The 16,986-nt window shown below is 39.2% G+C and overlaps 1 protein-coding gene across 5 annotated transcripts in view; it reads right to left on the minus strand.

Moving 5' to 3' along the window:
• Positions 1–16,986, minus strand: part of KIF4A (kinesin family member 4A) — a 130,239-nt gene that overhangs the window by 76,328 nt on the left and 36,925 nt on the right. For all 5 annotated transcript variants that reach the window (XM_061409819.1, XM_061409815.1, XM_061409814.1 and 2 more), the window contains 2 exons: positions 969–1,085; positions 162–337 (listed from right to left, as the gene is read on the minus strand). In XM_061409819.1, coding sequence (XP_061265803.1) covers positions 162–337; positions 969–1,085 — 293 coding nt within the window. The remainder of the gene's footprint in view (positions 1–161; positions 338–968; positions 1,086–16,986) is intronic.

Here is a 16,986-nt window from a genome sequence, read left to right on the forward strand (position 1 = left end):
AAAACATGTTCATAGGAGTTACTTTAACATGTCTTCATACTAACAGAATGCTTAACCAACATCTCTAAAGTCCTGGTGGAGAAAAAGCTGAGAAATAGGAGCTCTATCATTCCACTCACATACTTGTAATTTTCCCCATCAAATGTTAAGTCCCTTCTAACCTGTTGCTTCAGATGATTAAGTTCAGCTGTCTGGGGATCAATATTAACAACAGGTTTGTTCTTGATTTTTCTTGCTCTGTCAGCATAACGAAGAGTGTTTAATGTTTCCTCTAGATTGGAGTCAGCAGGACTCACACAGGCTATCATAAGAGTGTGGCTATTACCTCCTAGAGAATCTGAAAAAGAATAATGGAAGGAAGTGAAATCCAACAAGTAGGACGCAAGCAAAGCTGTCCATTAGGTTGGAGACTTCAATCTCAGAGCTGTAAGAAAATAATTCTTAAGTATCTACAAATTTCCTATTACATCAATATAAAAACATCAAGAATTTCTGTTGTGTAAAATGATATAGTTTAGCATGCTATTGCATGTGTCCTCCTTAAGTGAGACTGTGACGCCAACAGTTAATCAGGTTAAAACAACAGGGGCCTGGGCCAAGTAAGTTAGGAGCCACTGTTAGGATTAAACATTCTTTGGATGCTTCCTCTAGGTAGATTTTAACTCTTTAGGGAATTCTGCTTGTCAGCATTAATAAATACAGTAAGCAAGCTCATTTCCAGATACAAAGTGCTAAGTACAGTTGACACTCTACAGATTTTTTTGGCTCTCAAATCCATATATGAAGACATTTTTCCATTACCTTAGAAGCCTGCTTGCCAACAGGTCTCTCTCCAGTTTATCAATTGGACAGCTCTGTATGTAATAGTCCAAAAATCTGGCTTTTTATTAATATCTGTCCTATCTTTGCATTCTCATCACTATCATTCTAAGTTACTCTCTTATTTCTTAGAGGCACTTTGGGCTTACCTTGAAGCAGTCGAGTCAACTTGGAATCTCTGTAGGGCACAAAGCCACACTTTTTGTCATCTCCAAGAGCACTGATTACATTTCCCAAACATAGGAGGCCTCGGTTAATATTAATACCTAATAGTAGGAAAGAAAATTTAAATTGCTTGGTAACATCTAACATATACCTATCCTGAGAAAGAGAAAAGAATAAAGACCCCATAGAATTATTAAGTTAGCAATCTTAAGGAAACCTCTTAATCCTGTTCACTTTTCCGAGTGTCTTTTTTTTCCCCAAACAGAAAGCTCTATATAAAAGAAAAACATTATTTAAAAATCTTTAGTGTTCTTATCAAATATTCTTATGCTCTTTGAGAAACACACCATATATTCCCTAGGTGGTATGGGTAGAAATGGGAATAAACATAATGCTGGTAGAAGCTGGTGATGTCCACTCTGATATTTTAGCTTCTTTCCATCTCTTCCTCTTTCAAACAGTTGGTCTTCCAATTAAGTAAAGTTCAAAGGGCAAAGGTGAAAGCACAATTAAGTCAGTTGGCACTTCTTGCCCTTTTCCAAGGAAACAAAGCAGACAGACAGATAACAGATCACCATGACAACAACCACTTGTATAGTTATTTACTTTTTATACTTTCCTCTTGTTGCTTCAAATACAGTAAACATTCTTTTCCACTTCTTAAATTCAAAGGTTTAGTTTTTAAACATTGTAATAATCTCTGAGGTCCCTTGAAAGCCCTTATGGTTATGTTTATCTTGGAAAGTCTATATAGTATAATGATTACAATCATGGAAAGTCTATATAGTATAATGGTTAAATGCATGGGCAATGGTGGCTAGGTTCTAATCCTGGCTTTCTCACTGACTAGTTATGCAATTTTAGGTAAGTTCTACAGAAGGGGCAAATCTACCCACTTCATAGGTTGTGGTGGGGAGTTAATAAGATACCTTACACAAAACAAAGTTATATGATATATAAATGGCATGATGATTGTTAGTGCTATTCTACTTTACTTATTCAGCCACTGGACTCCCTTATAGGTCTATAAGATCCATATAACAACTATATCTATAAGATCCTTAACTCCAAAATTCCTTTCTGACTGCATCCTACTACCATCCTTCCGTTTCTTTCATGGATGCTGTTCTTCACCCTTATTGTGGCTACAAATTTACTGACACTCTTTTTTTCTCTTTTTCGCTGCACCACATGGCACAAAGGATCTTAGTTCCCCGACCAAGGATCGAACCTGCACCTGCTGAAGTAGAAGCGTGGAGTCTTAACCACTGGACCAGCAGGGAAATACCAACTGACTCTTTCTAATACCCTGGGTAGATCATCTTTCCTGGGCCTTAAACTACCTATTCTGAACCTTGCAGTCATTTCAGTTATACTTTCCCAAGCACTCATTAAACCCACGACCTTCTGCCATTCCCACCATGTCAATTCCCAGGCCTAGGTTAAACCAGCTGTGTGTGTGTGCACGTGCACGTGCGTTTCTCTCTACACTGCAATGCTGAAGAAAGTTACATAATCAAATGGACTGGATTCATCCATTATAAAACATGCTATCTGACCGTGGCTGAACCCTTGGTCAATTGACCATCTTCTCTTCTTCATTCTTCCTTCACCATGGCAGCTATTCTAAACACTCATCATTTCCAAGACTGGAAATCTACCTTCACTCTATTAGTATATGATTTCAACAAATACATTATGGTGATCAATTCTTCACAAGGGCTCCCTAATTTCCCCTCTCCTCACTTCACAGTCCTTCCTTTGCTGTTACAGATTCCTCTGTTCTTCTCCTTGTTTCAGGAGGAAATAACTACCTTTATTTACCCTTTAGCCTTTGCCAGTGTTTCTATTCCCTTAATTTTCCCAGGGACCCTGGATCGTTCAATCTTCCACCTTCCTCTTAGATCTTCAATTTATTTTCCCTTTACAAATTCCTTCTTTTCAGTTTATTTACATGCTCAAATATCCCAATATATAAGGCTGAGTGCCAAAGAATTGATGCCTTCAAACTGTGGTGCTGGAGAAGACTTGAGAGCCTCTTGGACAGCAAGGAGATCAAACCAGTCAATCCTAAAGGAATTCAATTCCTAAACGAAATCAATGCTGAATACACTGGAAGGACTGATGCTGAAGCTCCAATATTTTGGCCACTTGACGTGAAGAGCCAACTCATTGGAAAAGACCCTCATGCTAGGAAAGATTGAAGGCAAGAGGAGAAGGGGATGACAGAGGATGAGATGGTTGGATGGCATCACTGGCTCGATGGACATGAGTTTGAGCAAACTCCAGGAGAAGGTGAAGGACAAGGAAGCTCGGCATGCTGCAGTCCATGGGGTCACAGAGTCAGACATGACTGAGCAACTGAATGATGATGACGAAGACAAAAAAAGTTCCATCAAGCAAACATCTCTTTCTTTTCCTTCTACTGACATTTTCCAGGGCCATTTATCCCATCCAGGATGTGAAGGAGATCCTGCTGAGATTAATCAAACCTTACCATTGCCTGTACTAATCCTCATATTAGTTCAGTTCTTTCTCTTCTTATATCTTTTAGCCAAACAGAACATTGTGCCATCTTATTGGCCCATATCCCATCTGGGATGTGAAAGAAAGACTGCTGAGGTGTTTCAAACCTATTAAGCAAAATGTCCATCTATTACTTCACAGGAACAACAACAAAAGCCCAGATAAGCCCTGAGAAGAAATTATGGGTACTGTGATCTAAGCAAGAAGCACAGACTTAAGAATAAAAAGGCTGAATTTTTTATTCAAATGAGAGTTTGGGTTTTGGAATAGAAAGGAGCAAGGGAAATGAATGTCTCTGGAAAGAAATCATCACAAAAGAGTATTTGATTTCCTGTTGTTGAGAGAGAAATTCTTGACATGGATGGAGAATATATATCATAAAGACTGGGAAGAACATGTCCGAAGAGACTTAAAAGTTCTGATCAAGGATGGCTATGGAGAAAAATGCCTGGATAAAGTTGTAAGACCAAAAGTTCCTCTTCTCTCTAAAAGACTGAGAATGGATCAAGTGAGAAAAGGATCAAGAATACTACTCAATAGCTTCAGGTGTTCGTTCACTAGGGCAACAAATAAATAAGTGAGATTTTAATTTTAAAAGGGGACTAGAACTTCACAAGTATAATGAACACATGTTATAATAGATTTTACAACTAGATTAAAAGGGTATATTTGTCACAGGAGAGAAAAACAAGGTAGGAGAGAAAGGAGGCAGCTCTATATGAAGCAGCTCTCAACTAGGGACAATTTTGCTTCTGTAGGACTTTTGACATCTGACAAAACGTGGTCCACTGGAGAAGGCAATGGCAAATCACTTCAGTATTCTTGCCTTGAGAACCCCATGGACATTATGAAAAGGCAAAATATAGGACACTGAAAGATAACTTCCCAGGTCGGTAGGTGCCCAATATGCTACTGGAGATCAGTGGAGAAATAACTCCAGAAAGAATGAAGGGATGGAGCCAAAGCAAAAACAACACCAGCCAGAAGGAAAAACACCAATACAGTATAATAACACATATATATGGAATTTAGAAAGATGGTAACAATAACCCTGTGTACGAGACAGCAAAAGAGACACTGATGTATAGAACAGTCTTATGGACTCTATGGGAGAGGGAGAGGGTGAGAAGATTTGGGAGAATGGCCTTGAAACATGTAAAATATCATGTATGAAACGAGATGCCAGTCCAGGTTCGATGCACGATACTGGATGCTTGGGGCTAGTGCACTGGGACGACCCAGAGGGATGGTATGGGGAGGGAGGAGGGAGGAGGGTTCAGGATGGGGAACACATGTATACCTGTGGCGGATTCATTTTGATATTTGGCAAAACTAATACAATTATGTAACTTTTAAAAATAAAAAAAAAATTAAAAAAAACTTTAGAGGTAACTAAAAAAAAAAAACAAAAAACCAACACCCAGCTGTGGATGTTACTGGTGATGGAAGTAAAGCCCAATGCTGCAAAGAGCAATATTGCATAGGAACCTGGAATGTTAGGTCCATGAATCAAGGCAAATCAGAAGTGGTCAAACAGGAGATGGCAAGAGTGAATGAACATCGACATTTTAGAAATCAGTGAACTACAATGGACTGGAATGGGCAAATTTACCTCAGATGACCATTATATCTACTACTGTGGGCAAGAATCCCTTAGAAGAAATGGAGTAGCCCTCATAGTTAACAAAAGAGTCTGAAATGCAGCAGTTGGGTGCAATCTCAAAAACAACAGAATGATCTCTGTTCGTTTCCAAGGCAAACCACTCAATATCACAGCAATCCAAGTCTATGCCCCAATCAGTAATGCTGAAGAAGCTAAAGTTGAACAGTTCTATGAAGATCTACAAGATCTTCTAGAACTAACAAAAAAGATGTCCTTTTCATTATAGGGGACTGGAATGCAAAAGTAGGAAGTCAAGAGATACCTGGAGTAACAGGCAAAATTGGCCTTGGAGTACAAAATGAAGCAGGGCAAAGGCTAACAGAATTTTGTCAAGAGAACACACTGTTCATAGCAAACACCCTCTTCCAACAACACAAGAAAAGACTCTACACATGGACATCACCAGATGATCAATACTGAAATCAGATTGAGTATATTCTTTGTAGCCAAAGATGGAGAAGCTCTATACACTCAGCAAAAACATGACAGGGAGCTGACTGTGGCTCAGATCATGAACTCCCTATTGCCAAATTCAGACTTAAATTGAAGAAAGAGGGAAAACCACTAGACCATTCAGGTATGACCTAAATCAAATCAGCAGTGGTCACAGGACTGGAAAAGGTCAGTTTTCATCCCAATCCCAAAGAAAGGCAATGCCAGAGAATGTTCAAACTACTGCACAATTGCACTCATCTCACATGCTAGCAAAGCAATGCTCAAAATTCTCCAAGCCAGGCTTCAGGAGAATGTGAACCATGAACTTCCAGATGTTCAAGCTGGATTTAGAAAAGGCAGAGGAACCAGAGATCAGATTGCCAACATCTGTTGAGTCATAGAGAAAGCAAGAGAGTTCCAGAAAAACATCTACTTCTGCTTTATTGACTATGCCAAAGTCTTTGACTGTGTGAATCATAACAAACTATGGAAAATTCTTAAAGAGACAGGAATACCAGACCACCTGACCTGCTTCCTGAGGAATTTGTATGCAGGTCAAGAAGCAACAATTAGAACTGGACATGGAACAACAAACTGGTTCCAAATCGGGAAAGGAGCACGTCAAGGCTGTATATTGTCACCCTGCTTATTTAACTTATATGCTGAGTACATCATGCGAAATCCTGGGCTGGATGAAGCACAAGCTGGAATCAAGATTGCTGGGAGAAATACCAATAACCTCAGATATGCAGATGACACCACTCTTATGGCAGAAATCGAAGAGGAACTAAAGTGCTTCCTGATGAAAGTGAAAGAAGAGAGTGAAGAAGTTGGCTTAAAACTCAACGTTCAGAAAAGTAAGATCATGGCATCTGGTCCCATCACTTCACGGCAAATAGGTGGGGAAACAATGGAAACAGTGAGAGACTTTATTTTTGAGGGCTCCAAAATCACTGCAGATGGTGACTTCAGCCATGAAATTAAAAGATGCTTTGCTCCTTGGAAGAAAAGCTATGACTAACCTGGACAGCATATAAAAAAGCAGAGCTTTGCTGACAAAGGTCCGTCTAGTCAAAGCTATGGTTTTTCCAGTAGTCATGTATACACATGAGAGTTGAACTATAAAGAAAGCTGAGCACCAAGGAATTGATGCTTTTGAACTGTGGTATTGGAGAAGACACTTGAGAGTCCCTTGGACTGCAAGGAGATCAAACCAGTCATTCCTAAAGGTAATCAGGCCTGAGTGTTCATTGGAAAGACTGATGCTGAAGCTGAAACTCCAATACTTTGGCTACCTGATGCGAAGAACTGACTCATTGGAAGAGATCTTGATGCTAGGAAAGACTGAAGGCAGGAGGAGAAGATGAGATGGTTGGATGGCATCACCAACTTGATGGAAATAAGTCTGTGCATGTTCCAGGAGTTGGTGATGGACAGGGATGCCTGTGTGCTGCAGTCCATGGTGTCACAGACAGTAGGACATGACCGAGTGACTGGACTGAACTGAACTGAGGACATTTGGTGATATCTGGAGACATTTTGGTTGTCACAGCTTGTGAGGTCAGGGGAAGTACTACTGGCATCTTGTGAGTCGAGGGCAAGGATGCCACTAAACTTTCTACAATGCCCTGGACAGTCCCTGCCTCTCAATATTATTGACCCAAAATGTCAATAGTGCAACAGCTGAGACACCCTGCTCTGTATGAGAAGAAAACATGTATAAGCCTAAGGCAGGTAGCACAGTTGAGATTAGGGGGTAAAAAATAAGTAATATGATAGTATAGATACACTCTGCATACTCAGAGAGAAAGGGAATGATCTGTTACGGCAATTGGTCACAAGACTTACAGGAGTAACTACTGAGAGGTGATAGGGTGAAAAGGAACTTAATTGGGAGACAGAATCTTAGTTCAAACTCTGCCTCTGGTACTTATTAATGTGTATGACCTTGGACAAGTCACTAAAACTTTCCTTTTATCCATAAAACAGGTGTATTACATACCTTACTTACCTCATGAGGCTATGATAAAAATCAAATGTGATCTATAAAGTGCTATCCACATGTAAGTTATTATTAATAGGATAGAGAAACTTAGATAATGTAGTTATTTGCTAAGTTACATGACACTGAAAGCAGAGCACCCAATACAGTTCTTATCTATTCTCATGACAATTTCCTCAGCAAAAGGATACTGCAAGAAGGAAATGGCTGTTTTGGCCTTCAAGTTGACACACATGGAAGAACTGACAGTGTAAGTGAAATGATGAGAATCTGGTTATAGGGGACCGAGGTGCAGGGTCAAATATCAGTACGCTAGACGTTAAGAAAACAGATTTTCCCCTAAATCTCAGAGGAAAAAATAGTTATGCTTCTGGTACCAAAGTCTAAAGGGGGAAAAGTATGAAAGGCTTTCAAAAAATAAAACTGTAATTATTTAGACACACATTATTCCAATAAAAATTGATATAGCTTCACAGGAATCAATGTAACAAAACCACATACAAAAAGAACACAGAGAACATTAGACGAAGTTCTGTTCAAACATAGAAGACTGACCATCAGCATTTCTTTCCCCACTAAGATACCATTAAAATGAATTTAGAAAGTAATAACCAGTAAGATCACAGAGCACAGGAGAGGAAATACCAACAGGCAAGACAAGAGATTTCAATGTTTTTAGAGTACAGGTGGAAAGCAATAACTGAATCAGCAGGATGGAGGAGCCTCAATCTAAAGTGCCTGTAAAGGGACAATAATGATGATGACAGTGATAATAACAGCTAAGTTTATATAGTGTTTACTAAAAGCCAGATACTGTTCTAGGAACTTTATACATATTACCTCACTTAACCCTCACAGTGGTCCCATAAAGTGTGCATAAAGCATGATTATCCTTGTGTCAACAGATATAAGAACTGAGGCACAAAGAGGTTAGGTAACTTGCCTAAGGTCACATAGCTAGTAAGTGGCAGAGTCAGGATTCAAATGAAGCAGCTGGGCTCCAAAGTCCATGATCCTAACCTCTATGCTCTAAGGAAATGAGCTCATTTGCTCTCTTAGAGGCACCAGGTACCTTGGAAAGACGAGAGACTTGAGGCTGAAAAGCTGGGGTTGGTAGAAACTATATTTAAAGAAATCTTAAACTCTCAAGTCTTCCCTCCAGAGCCATGTGACTACTGTATCCCCCATTCTCAATCATTCCTAGTCTACTTAATGGGGTAGCCTTTCCAAAACCCGCCCATTAAATGTTGGTATTCTCTTTGGACTGTCTTAAGGTTTTTGCTTACTATATACATTCTTCCTGGGTTATCTCATCCTTGCCTAGAGTTCCAATAAATACTGTATTAATGACTCCCTCAAATCTGCATCTCCAAACCAGACCTCTTTCCTATTGTCCAAAGCTATATTTTATCTGTTAACTGAATAACCTCCAGTGGGCTGTGCACAGATGACATTGCATAACACAGACTTGAACAACACAGAATTCATCTTTCAGTGCAAATCTATTTCACTTTCAGCACTGTTCCTTTTCATTGTCTCACCATCTAATCAGTCACCCAACAAACAGCAAATCTGAGATATTCTGGACTCTCCCACTTTTCTCACCTCATACATTTGAGTCCTTTTCATCATTTGGTGACTATGTTAAATATTCTAGGCACTGTGCTAGGCTTTAGAGATACAAAGATGAATAAGTCACAATCCCTACTTTCAAAGAGTTAAAAATATAAAGGGAGAGAGACACACCAACAAAAAATAATTGCAAATATAATATTAAAGGAAAAAATAAAGATAGTACAAATGAGTTTTCATAGGAGGGACTTGGAATTGAAAATTTGAGCTGAATTATGAAGAATGACTAGGACAATGCTGATGGAGGAGGGAAGAGTACGAAAAAAGATTGTAAGGGCATTCCAGGCAGAGAAGTAACATATGTCAAGGCACATATTTGTGAGAGAGGGCACCATACATTTAGGAAGTACAGGTAGTTCAATAGGAAAACAGTGCAAGTTACGAAGTAAAGAGTAACAAATAATGAGGCCAGAGGACAATTAGGGGCAGATCATAAACAGCATATGTCATGCTCGGGTATCTGTATTTACCCTGTAGAACAGTGGTTTTCAAATTGTGTTCCTCAGGACCTTAGGGATACTTCAGGGACCCACAAAAATACTGTAGAGTTTCTGTAATTTGAATTTTGTTTTAAAAATTATTTTTATTGTGGTAAAATATATATAACATAAAATATACCATTTTAACAGCTTTTAAGTGTACAGTTCAGTGGCATTAAGTACATTTACACTGTTGTGCAACCATCACTGCTATTTAAAATTATTTTAACTATTTTAAATAAAACTGCATTTAAATGGCTCATTCTAATATGCTATAAAACAAACCTTAACACACTGGAGTCTACTAACACATTATCTTGTACAGCAAGGTTAATTAATTTTTCTGCAGTCTTTGAATATACCTCTATTATTTGTACATGTTTGAATTTTTTGCAAATGCGTAATTTAAGGTTGTAGCTGTGCACAAGACTTTTGCCCAGTTCCCGGGCACACTCACAGAAAACTGTACAAACAACTGTACCACTGTAGCACATGGGCTTGTACTGAAACACCAGACAAAGGCAGTTACTCAATTCATGTGCTCATCACATTTTCATAGCCAGTGGTGTGGTACCAAATGAACATGGAACTCAACATGTTACGATATGCTATTAAAGACAGTTTCACAATCCAAGTAGCCATTGATGGATGAATGAATAAAGAAAATGTGGTACACACACAGAGGAATATTATTCAGCCACCAAAAAGAAGATCTTGCCTTTTTTAACATGGATGGACCCTAAGGGCATCATGCTGAGTGAAATAAACCAGATGGAGAAAGACAAACATTCTATGTCCTTATTTATATGTGGAATCTAAAAATGCTGAACTCATAGAAAAAGAGTAGAATGGTGGTGGCCAGAGGCTGAGAGGTAGGGGAAATAGGGAGGTGCTGGTCAAAGGCTACAAACATCCAGCTATTAGATGAGTAAGTTCTGGGATTTCACGTACGCAAGGTGACTATAATCAACAGTACTGTATTATGTACTTGATGGTTGTTAAGAGAGTAAATATTTTTTTAATTAAAACATTTTTATTGAGATAACATTGGTTTATAACAATATATGTTCCATGTGCACAAGATTACACTTCTACTTCTATATACACTATAGTGTGCTCACCATTAAAATTTTAGTTTTCATCCATTACCATACAGTTGATTCCCTTTACTCATTTCATCTTTCCCTGACCCCCTTCCCCTCTGGTAACCACTACTCTATTCTAAGGGAGTAAAGTTTACATGTTATCACCACACACACACACAAATGGTAATCATATGAGGAGATGGAGGTGTTAACTAACCTTATTGTGGTAATCATTTTGAAATAAATACATGTGTCAAATCATCACATTGTACAACCTAAACATAATATATGCTATATGTCAAGAATAGCTCAATAAAGCTGGGGAAAAAAAATGAAATCAGATAGTATATATGAAGCACTTAGCCAATGGCACTCAAAAAAAGATGATTTCAGTGCTTCTTGTAAGCTTTGTGAGTGTCTTGTTGGACATTAATAGTTATTATATAACATAAATTAGGAAATACATCGTTAGTGATCCAACATTGAATTTAAATGTCTGAGCTTCTCATCAAAGCTCCTAGATCAGTTTAATAATTGAAGAGACTGTAAAGTAGGCTGTTAAAAAATATTTATAACTCACAATTATGTATTATATATTAATGTATGAATCAGGATTTTCTTGATAATGTATGACAAGGAAAAATTACAGAAAAAATTAGATACAAAACCTTAAATAAGATTGTAGTTGTCATCCAGAATCCCCATCATGTCATATACTAAGCACTAAGAATGTTCATTGGAGCCTAGTGTGCAAAAGTCTGGAACCAGACTAATGTTCATCAATAGGGAAATGGTATAATAAATACAGTGGCACAGCTATATAATATATAGACATGAAAAAGAACACAGTAGAGGTGTATATGCTAATATGGAACAATCTCTATAAATAAAGAGTAGATTAGAAGAGAGCACATAGAATGCTTCCACTTAAATAGAGAGACTGTCTAAACACCTAGACAAGGGATCTGGGGAGAAAGAAAAAAATATTTTTCTTTATACTGCATTAAAAATATTTACTTTGAAATAATTATAGATTCACAGGAAGCTGCAAGAAATATATACAGCAAGATCTTATGTACCATTCACTCAGCCTCCCCCAATGGTAACATCTCTCATAATCATAGTACAATAATCAACAAAGGGAAATTAACATTAGCACAACCCCCAGATGTTATTTAGTTTTTATATATACTCTGTGTATGTGTATAGTTCTGTATAATATTACATATATAACTTCATGAAATGATCACCAAAATCAAGATACAGAATTTTCTATCATCTTAAGGGTCTCCTGTACTATCCTTTCTAGGCACACTTACCTCTTCACACGCCAATCCTTACACCCTGACAACCATTAATCTTTCTCCCCTACAATTTTGCTAGTTCAACAATGTATAAACAGCACATATAGTGTATAACCTTTTGAGACTAGCCCCCCTTTTTTTTTTTCACTCAGCATAACAATAATAATCCATCCAAGGAGTCTGTTTCAATAGTTCGTTCTTTTTTACCGCTGAGTAGTATTACATAGTGTGGATGTACCACAGTTTGTTTAACCATTCATTTACCTGCTGGTAGACATTTGAGATGGAGAAGGAAATGGCAACCCACTCCAGTATTCTTGCCTGGAGAATCCCAGGGACGGGGGAGCCTGGTGGGCTGCCGTCTATGGGGTCGCACAGAGTCGGACACGACTGAAGCGACTTAGCAGCAGCAGCAGATATTTGAGATGCTTCCAGTTTTTGGTTATTACAATAGAGCAGCAATGAACATTTATGTACAGGTTTTTGTGTGAACATTCACTTTCTCTGGAATAAATGTTCAATAGTGCAATGTATGAGAAATTATATTTCATCACATTCTTGCCAGAATTTGGTATTTTTTCTTTTAGTTATTTTGAGAGGTAGCCAACCTTCTAATGGTTTTTACTTGTTTTGGTTAATGACTAAGGATGCTAAACATCTTTTCATGTGCTTACTGCCATCTGTATATTCTCTTCAGTGTAATATCTGTTTGTGTCTTGCTCATTTTCTAGTTGTATTGCTTTTTATACTATTGAATTTTTTTTAAATTTTTTTTATACTATTGAATTTTGAGAGTTCTTCATATATTCTAGATACAAGTCCTTTGTTAAATGTATTGCATTTTTTACCATGAACAATTTCATGATACACAAATGAATATAAAGAAATTGTGATAATAAAATAGCTGTAATATTCTTATTGCTTGAAGATTGACCTACTCAACGTTATATATCTGAACCTACAAAATAAATGTATGTGAATTTCAAATCTGTTTCTTAATTTATTTCAACCGTGAGAATTTATGACTTCATTTTAAAAATAGTTCCTCTGCTTTAAAAGGAAGGCAGATTAAAAACATCTGTTGTAGATGATGGACACAAATGAAAGGTTTTGAAGAAGGCATAAACATGATCAAATTTAGATTTAGAAATATTGCTTTGGTAGTCATTTGGAAGGCAGATTTGGGAGTTAAAAAACTGGTGTTTAAGAAACCATTTAGGAGGTTATTTTAATAGTTCAGTTGAGAGATCGTTAAGGACTGGAACCATGGGAGAGGAACAAAGTCTTGAAAAGTTAAAGGTGTTTAAGACATAAAAATGACATAACCAAGAAACTTTTTGGATGCGGGAGACAAGAAAGAAAATGAATACAGTGTGTGCTCATATTTCAGGAGTAGGGCAGATATTCATATATCTGGCCAGTCAACAGTTATAGAACACCTACTGTGTGTCAGGCACAGTGCTTAGCACAGGTGGCAAGAAAATACCAACTGGTCTCTCCCTTTAAGGAACTCAAAATTTAACAAGAAAAGAAGACAAATATAATTACAATGAAAAGAGAGAATGCTGCGAGACTCAGGCTAACAATTGACTGAGAAGGGAGATAATCTTTTATATATCATGAAAACGCTTTGGATTACAGTCTTTTAGGTAAATGCATTTGTCAAAATTCAGCTAAGATACACTTAAAATTTGTGCTTTTCATTGTAAATTTTACATTAAAAAGTCTACTCAAATATTAAACTTCAGTTAATAATACATAAGCTTAAGAATTTGGGAGGAAGTGTACTAATGTGTACAATTTATTTAAAAATGCATTTAAAAAAAGAATGTAGATTAATGGACAGATATGTAATAAAGGAAATATACTAAAATATTAATGGTGGAATCCAGATGCTAGATGTAGAAATGTTCCTGTAAAATTTTTGTTGTCTCTTTGAAAATTTGAAAGTGTTAGGAAAAAACAGTATGGGAGCATCAATTGCTGCTGCTGCTGCTGCTAAGTCGCTTCAGTCGTGTCCAACTCTGTGCGACCCCATAGATGGCAGCCCACCAGGCGCCCCTGTCCCTGGGATTCTCTAGGCAAGAACACTGGAGGGGGTTTCCATTTCCTTCTCCAATGCATGAAAGTGAAAAGTGAAAGTGAAGTCACTCAGTCGTGTCCAACTCTTAGCGACCCCATGGACTGCAGCCCACCAGGCTCCTCTGCCCATGGGATTTTCCAGGCAAGACTGCTGGAGTGGGGTGCCATTGCCTTCTCCAATCAACTGATGGAAAGACTTCAACCCAAGAAAGAGGTTTTATAGATGGGTGATATCCAAACTGTGAATTGAAATATTAGGAGGAACTACCAGTCAGACCAAAGGGAGAAAAAACTCAGGCATTCAATGAGGGCCTATGACAATGTCAGGCACTATGCCAGGCCCTAGGGGTTCAAAGATGAATAAGACCTAGTTTCCACTTTTGATTGGCTTGCTGTCTACTGGGAGTCAGGCAAGGAGATGGCTATAGTACAGAGTTGGGGTAGTGTTAGTATAGGAAAGAAGCAAGCCCTAGATGCAGGGGTTGGGGTGGGAGAAGTTGGAGGCGGTCAAAGAACTGGAGGTGACTCAAGGGGATGAAACTGGAGCTGAGTAGTGAAGGGTGAAATAGAATAAGCCAAGTGAAGACAGGGGGAAGTCATTTTTGGCAGAGGGAGCAGGATGTACAAAGACACATAGACGAGTGCAAACTTAGCGCACTTAGTATGGCTAAGCAGACTGTGACAAAGGGTTGGGGAGAGAAGAAGCTAGCCAGGTAGGCAAGGCTGGAGCATGAAGGCCATGCTGAGTGCCTGGTACAAAGTGAGGAGCTCTGGGAAGAGCTCTAAGAAGGGCTATCCAGTTTAGAGAGAGCATCCTGGCTGCTGGTTGGGAGATAACTTGAACAGGTGCCTAACTGAAGATAAGGAATTCAGTTAGAAAGCTTGCTATATGCTAATGATGAAGGCCTGAATGAAGGTAGTAGTAGTAAGGCTAGAGAAAAGAAAGTGACTTGAGAGATGAGAAACTAAGACTGACAGGACTTGGTGACAGATGGGATTGGGAGGAGGAATCAGAGTGCAGGAAGACTGTGAAATGCCTTGGTTTCTGGCTTGGGTGACTGGGGGAATGCTAATAGTATTGAACAGAGGTAATGGAGGGACAGGTTTAACAGAGGCAGAGAGGGATGAGGAGTTCAGCTTTGGACACGTGGCATGGGAGGTACCTGTGGGACATTCATGAGATGCCCCATAGGCAAATACATTTATAGGCTGAAATGTAGATGCAAGATATGAGCTGGAGACAGAAGTTTGGGATCAGCAGCCTATGGGTAGGAGCTATAAGCGTCTAAGTGTTGAGATAATTTAGGGTGGTGGGGAGGTGGCAAGGTGAGGAGCTTGAACAGCGGGAAGAGGAAAAAAAAAAAATTCCAGGCAGAACCTGGGCCATGTTTCAATTATAGGCAATCCATGGGGTCGCTAAGAGTCAGACACGACTGAGCGACTTCACTTTCACTTTTCACTTTCATGCACTGGAGAATGTTCTTGCCTGGAGAATCCCAGGGACAGGGGAGCCTGGTGGGATGCTGTCTATGGGGTCGCACAGAGTCGGACACGACTGAAGCAACTTAGCAGCAGCAGCAGCAGCAGCAGAAGAAGAGAAGCCTGAGAAAAAGTCCTCAGAAAAGTAAGAGGAAGAGCTTCCCTGTTGATCCGGGGGTTAAGTATATGACATGCAATGCAGGGGACACTGGTTCTATCCCTGGTCCAGAAAGGAGCAACTGAGCCCATGTGCCACAACTACTGAGCCTGAACTCCAGAGCCCTTGAGCAACTACGGAGCAATCATGCTGCAGTTACTGAAGTCTGGGTGTTGAGAGCCCATTCTCCACAACAAGAGAAGCCACTGCAATGAGAAGCCAGGCACCACAACTGGAGAGTAGCCCCCACTCACCGCAACTAGAGAAAAGCTCGCACAGCAATTAAGACCCAGTGCAGCCAAAAATAAAAATAAATAAATAATTTTTAAAAAGAAAGAAAGAAAAGTAAGAGGAAACCCAGGAGAGGGTAGTGTCACAGATCCAAAGGAGGAAAGAGAGTGTCCAGAAGAAGGGGCAGGGTGTCAGACACAATGGAGTCACCAAGTAAGAGGACTGAAAAGAGCCTAATGGATTCAGTTATTCACGTCACTGGTTGATCTCAGCAGGGACAGTTTCAATGGGATGAGGATGGAGGGCTGCCAAAAAAGCAGAGTGAAAGGCAAAGGGAAAAGAGCAGTAGTGTGAGGAGGATGAAGGATTTTGTTTGTTTTAAAATGGGAGGAACACATTGGTATGTTTCTATGCTGAGGGGGGAAAGCCAATACAAGCACCACAGTGCAGAGATCTGAAACAACAGTACTGTTTGGAAAGCACGGAGCAGAGACTGCTATGGCTAGATCCCTGGAGTTTATGGGGAAGTGGTGAGAAATGAATCTGGAAATACAGAGGGGCCAGAAAATGACCAGGTGGCTCCCTGGTTGTACGGAATTTCAGAGAAGAAATACATTAGAAGATAAAATAGTTATAAAAAGTGACATCAAAAACCCAAGACTTGAGTTGGACCTTGAAAGATAGCTATGTTGCAGATAGTTTGATGGGGAATGGAGAGAATGACTTCAGTGTGGGAGAGAAGGGGAGACAGCTGTGATGTGTACACAGAAGCCAGAAATAGCAGGGCATGTTGTGGAGGCCATGTAGCTGGAGTAGAGAGCGTGGGCAGAGAAGCTGTGAAAGACAGCTGAGGAGGTAAACTGGGACCAGGGTGCAAAGGTTTGGAAGGCCTAGCTACAGTTTTTAGAATTCATCCTAATAGCAGTG

This window comes from Bos javanicus, chromosome X (genome assembly GCF_032452875.1).
Source record: "Bos javanicus breed banteng chromosome X, ARS-OSU_banteng_1.0, whole genome shotgun sequence".
Lineage (NCBI taxonomy): Eukaryota > Metazoa > Chordata > Mammalia > Artiodactyla > Bovidae > Bos > Bos javanicus.